The sequence below is a fragment of the Suncus etruscus genome, chromosome 14, assembly GCF_024139225.1.
Source record: "Suncus etruscus isolate mSunEtr1 chromosome 14, mSunEtr1.pri.cur, whole genome shotgun sequence".
In the NCBI taxonomy this organism is placed as follows: domain Eukaryota; kingdom Metazoa; phylum Chordata; class Mammalia; order Eulipotyphla; family Soricidae; genus Suncus; species Suncus etruscus.
Window position 1 is genome coordinate 83,507,617 of NC_064861.1, and position 5,641 is coordinate 83,513,257.

Sequence of the window (5,641 nt, forward strand, 5' to 3'; positions counted from 1 at the left end):
CTGGTCCGATAATTGATGATCTTTTGAGATTCTCCATTTAACTTATGTTGCAGAGCTGGAGCCTCCCGAGATCATCCAGCCTCTCTCCTCTCAGGGACCCTTGTGCACTAGGCCTGGGATTCGCTTCTCAGTGGCCTTTTGGGCTTCTGAGACGGGTCCTTCACATCAAAGGCCTCCATGCCTTCATGTTGATTCAGATTTCAGACTGTTTTCTCCAAAACACATTTCCAGGGCCCCCATCTTCCTGCTGGTAACCTTATCTCTCTGGCCCCATCCTACCCAATTTAAAAAAAAAAAATCCAAGGCTGAGTTCTTTCAGCAGATTTCAGGTGAAAACCCTTATTAGAAACAGCCCCTCAGGCTGAAGAGATAGCACCGTGGTAGGGCATTTGCCTTGCACACAGCCGATTCAGGATGGATGGTGGTTCGAATCCCAGCATCCATATAGTCCCCCGTGCCTGCCAAGAGTGATTTCTGAGCACAGAGCCAGGCGTAACCCCTGAGCCCTTCCGGATGTGACCCAAAAACCAAAAAGAAAAAAAAAAAAAGAAACAGCCCCTACACACCCTCACTCTGCAGACCCTTATATTGACTTGTCTCTGGTTCTGATTGTACGCAAGTCCGACCTTCAGCTGGACCCATTTTTCCCTTTCAGGGAGCTTATGAGTTCATGAGGTTCCTCTAAATTCAGGAGAAACTGCCCCATCTCAGATCTTTCATTGGGTCACATCTGCAAAGCGTGGCGACCATTTCTTGCCAGCAGTTGGAGTTGGGCATCTCTCCGTGTGGCATTACTCATGGGAAGGTTACAGAAAGCAGGGTCTGGGAGAGCTTTGCTGGGACATCCAGGTCAATTCCAGAAGCAGGAACCAACGGGACAAAGGGCAACATGGTGGACTCCCTACACCGCACAGGTGGAAACCTTTGCTGTCCCCCAAAGCCAATCATTACTGGTCACCGGGTACTGTCTCTGTTGTCCAAGGTTCCTCGAAGGGCAGCTCGTCCTGTAAGGAGGAGTAGGAGAAGTCGGTCAGAGTCGAACCAAACCCTTCAGGGGTCTCTCACTCCAGCAAGGACCATGGGCTCACCTGGGCTTCTGCTGGGCCCTGTCCATGCAGGGTCCTCCGGCGATGCCACTGGCGCAGGGAGGCTCGAGCCTCAATGCTGAGTTTCCGAGGGGATCGGCATCCCTCGGGGCTCCCCTCGGGCTCATAGTGGGCAATGTGGTGCAGCGCCCCAAACCATGTGGTCAGGTAATAGCCAGCTAAGGAAAATGAGGCAGGTCAGCCAAGGTCCTCCAGCGCCTGGGGTGTTGGGGGTCAGCTGGATCCTGGTGTTCTCAGGAAGGGGGGGGGTTCTCACCTTCTCCCCGTAGCTGGTCTGGATCCAAGAGCTCCATTAAAAATTCCACATCCAGCTGCGTCTCCCCGATATTTGGACTCCAGATTAGTTCCTCCGTCAGCGCGGGCAGGAAGGCGTCAGCCCCCAGGGGTTCTTGTTCTTGGGAGCCAAGACACGGACAGGCTTTGAGGGGAGCAGAGGGGAGTGCAGAAGCCTTCCACGCTGTCTCCAGGCCTTGGGGATGCCTCTTGTGACAGTCTGCTCCCCTCTGATGGCACGTAAGCACCTCCTATCTACCCCTACACTCATTCTACTCAGTCTTCCAGTCACTCTACTTTTTGTTTTTGTTTTGCTTTTGAGTCACACCTGGCAGCATTCAGGGGTTACTCCTGGCAGACTCGGGGGACCATTTGGGATACCAGGAATTGAACCTGGGTCCTTCCTAAGTCAGCCACATGCAAGGCAAAAATGCCCTACTACTGTGCTGTCTCTCCAGTTCCAAGTCACTCTACTTTTGGAGGGTGAAAGGGGACATCTGGTGATGTTCAGGATTGACTCCTGACTCTGGGCCCAGGGATCATGCCCAGCAGCCTCAAGGGACCATATGGGATACTGGGGATCAAACCCAGGTCGATTGCATGTAAGACAAGCACCCTCCCCACTGTGATGACTCTAGCCCCCACTTCTTTTTTTGTTTTGTTTTGTTGTTTTTTTTTTTTTTGAGGGGGGGCATACCCGGCAGGGGTTATCTCTGGCTCTGCACTCAGAAATCATTCCAGGGGCTGGAGAGATAAGATAGAGGTAAGGTGTTTGCCTTTCATGCAGAAGGTCATTGGTTCGAATCCCAACATCCCATATGGTCCCCAGAGCCTGCCAGGAGCGATTTCTGAGTGTGGAGCCAGGAGTAATCCCTGAGCACTGCCGGGTGTGACCCAAAAACAAACAAACAAACAAGAAATCATTCCAGGAAGGTTCAGGGGATCATGATCCTATGAGATGCCAGAGATCGAGCCTGAGTCGGTTGCGTGCAAGGCAAATAAATGCTCTACCCACTATACTATAATTCTGACCCCCAAATCCCCTTGTTACCCCCCACCCTACCTGGGTTCTCACTGCAAGCCAGGCCCTTGTAGACGTCACTGCAGATGGCCAGCAACAGCGCCACCTTGCGGCGTGGGGAGCAGGCGTCGTGGAGGTGCGTGAGTCGGGCGTGGATACGACTCCGCAGGGCGGGGGCGGGGCCTTGCCGCTCGGGCCACGCCCCCTGAGCCCCCAGCGGCCACGCCCCCTCCCGCAGAGCCAGCTGTCGCTTCTGCAGATGTTTCAGCTCCGAAGCACGGAGGGTGCGGAGTCGCATCCACAAGGGAGGCTTCAGGGGCTCCAACACCGCCCAGCACAGGGCCGCCTCCACTGCAGAATCTGCGTGGGGTGGGTGGGAAACGGCAGGGGCGAGGCTGATTCGTGCCACCGGCTCCCCCCCAAATCCCTCCTGCTCTAGCTCCCCTCTCCCCACTTCTAGAGCGAGTTTCTGGCCACCCCAGAGTGTCGACGTGAATAGGAATGCAACTATGGGAGGGGGTCTGTGGCTGTCACCCATGTGTGAGATGGGGCAAGAGAGAACAGGTGTAACATGGAAGTGACATGCAGGTGATATGAAGGTGTAAGAGTAGAAAAGGGGGGCCGGAGAGATAGCATGAAGGTAAGGCGTTTGCCTTGCATTCAGAAGGTCGTTTCGAATCCCGGCGTCCCATATGGTTCCCCGAGCCTGCAGGAGTGATTTCTGAGCCTAGAGCTAGGAGTAACCCCTGAGCGCTGCCCGGTGTGACCTCAAAACCAAAAAAGAGTAGAAAAGAGAGGAGGGCCCAGAAAGAGAGTACAAGCTTTGCATGTAGCTGATCTGGGTTCCATCCCCAGCACCCTTATACTCCCCTGAGAAAAACTTGGAGTGATCCCTGAGCATAATAGAGTGTGGCCCAAAAATACAAAAAATAGGTGGCATTGAGGGGTAAAGTAGAAAAAGATGTGACATAAAACATTAGAAAAGAGGGGCCAGAGAGATTGCGCAGTGGTAAGGTGTTTGCCTTGCATGTGGCTGACCCAGGATGGACCGGAGTTCGATCCCTGGTGTCCCATATGGTCCCCCAAGCCAGGAGTGAGTTCTGAGTGCATAGTCAGAAGTAACCCCTGAGCATCACCGGTGTGACCCAAAAAAACAAAAAAAAAGTAGAAAAGGAATGGCTCACCATGACTAAACCTGGTATGATCTCACCAGAACCAATGGGAGTGACCCCAGGCACTGAGACAGTAGCCCCGATCATGGCAGATGTGGCACCCTACTCCATGCAAATATAGGGAAAGTTTGGGGGAATGAAGGGAAATTGAATGTCAACATATCTATCAGGTTTACCAATGTAAATCCATAGCAATTCTGGAAGGACACTAAATGGCTTCCCAGAGGCCCAAGCTATTACACAATGGGTAGGGTATTTGCCTTGCCTGTGGCCAATCCGGGTTCGATCTGCAGCATCCCACAGGGTCCCCAGAGCCTGATTTCTGAGTGTAGAGCCAGGAATAACCCGTGAGCACTGCTGGGTGTGGCCCCAAGCCCAAAAATAACAATAATAACAAGAACAGAAAACCCCAAATAAATGCTTTCCTGATACCCCTCCTTACCAAGATCCTCTTCCTTCTGGGTGTCCCCAGGCCCCCTGCTCCCAAACACAGCCCTGACATCCGGATCCTTGGCTAAGTGCTCCTGGAGGTCCGTAAGGAGGTGCCGCACATCCTGAAGCAACTCTGTGGCGGGGTCCCCAGGCCTGTGGGGCCCCACAGCTTCTGAGGTGAGGCGTGCCCGAAAGCTTCGGAACTGCCTGGCCACATAGCTGCTTCGGGCCCTGACCAGAGCCCGGATGTGCCGGATGAGCACATTGTCGGAGTCCTCCTCCTCCTCCTCCTCCTCCTCCTCCTTCTCTTCTGCCAGGCAGGGCAGAGTGGGCCCAGAAAGGGGCATTTCAGGGCTGAGTGGCCCTTCCACCCAGGAGACTCGATGAGGGCTGGAGTGCCTGGGAGCTGGATGTGAGGAGAGGCTCAGGGTGCACTGGGCAGTGAGGGCAGCATCCTCATGGCTCCAGCTGTCCAGCATCCTGCCCTCCTCACCTGGATGCTCAGTGGTGTCTGGAGGCATATCTGGGGGGATCCGGTCCACCTCCCACTCATGGTGGGCTTCCAGGTAGAGCCTGTTCATCACAGAGATCCCTCTTTCTGAGGCGTGGACACTGGCCCTCTGCAGAAGATCTGGGGCCAGTAGAAGGGATGTACCTGAATTCCTGAGGTAGCACTGGGAGCCTTAATTCCCAGCCTCACTCCTGGCAGAGCTGAGAGGGAATGGGTTATGTCCCTCTTGGGCTCCCCTAGTGCTCAAACACCCATCCCTAGCCTCCCCACCAGCCCCTAATTCAAATCCCCCAGTGGTACCCTCTGGGACCCCAGTGGCAGGAAAGTTGGCTTCTGGTTCCTGAGAGCCCCCTTAATTACCTCTGTATTGGCTTCCAGGCCCTGGAGCGTGAGGGGGCAAGAGCAGAGTTCTGGGCAAAACATCCCTGAGAAAAGATATGGGGGCACTTGCAGTGTCTGTGGGATGTCAGAGAATCAGCCCACCTCATCCTTTTATCAATATTCTCCCTGTAATCTGTTTGGTTGTTTGTTTTGAGGTGACACCCAGCTTTACTCCTGGCTCTGCATTCAGAGAATGAATTTGAAGCCCCTGAAACCATATTATGGGGGTGCCAGGAATTGAACCCAACTACAAATGCCCTTCCTGTGATTCTTGGCCAACTAGGTTCATTGTGAAACCCTGAGGCCCCATGAAACCTGAGGGGATTTCCTGGGCCATCTTGATAGTATTTGTGGGCTTCCAAGGCTGCACCCAGTGATGCTCAGAAAAATATGGAGACCTGGGACTCAAATTAAGGTTGGCAGTGCCTAACACCTGTTCCAACTCCCTAAAAGTCCCCTCCAGTCCTTTTGCTAGAGACAAGTACCTGCTGGCTGAGAGGAAGGCCAGGAGGTGGGGCAGGTTAGGCATGCAGAGGTTAGAAGATTCCAGAGACACACCTGAAGGAGAGAACAAGGAGAGGCGAGGAAGAAAGTTGAGGGTGGCAACTTCCTCTTCCTGATCATTTCTTCCTCACTTCCTTGATCTCAAAAAGCTTCAGAAGAAGGAAATTCCCATACCTAGGAGCCCCCTTTTCTCCCAGCTTTACACTTGCATCCTACTTAAGATACTAAACAGCATTAAAAA

At 53.6% G+C, this 5,641-nt stretch overlaps 1 protein-coding gene across 1 annotated transcript; it reads right to left on the reverse strand.

Moving 5' to 3' along the window:
* Window positions 1–947: 947 nt before the first annotated feature.
* Window positions 948–5,440, reverse strand: RINL (Ras and Rab interactor like). The gene is made up of 8 exons (XM_049787481.1): window positions 5,382–5,440; window positions 4,876–4,940; window positions 4,498–4,635; window positions 4,015–4,410; window positions 2,443–2,760; window positions 1,363–1,494; window positions 1,089–1,264; window positions 948–1,004 (listed from the first exon to the last, which is right to left on the reverse strand). The coding sequence occupies exons 1-8, from the start codon at window positions 5,423–5,425 to the stop codon at window positions 948–950; spliced, it is 1,326 nt and encodes a 441-aa protein (XP_049643438.1). The 5' UTR covers window positions 5,426–5,440.
* Window positions 5,441–5,641: the final 201 nt, after the last annotated feature.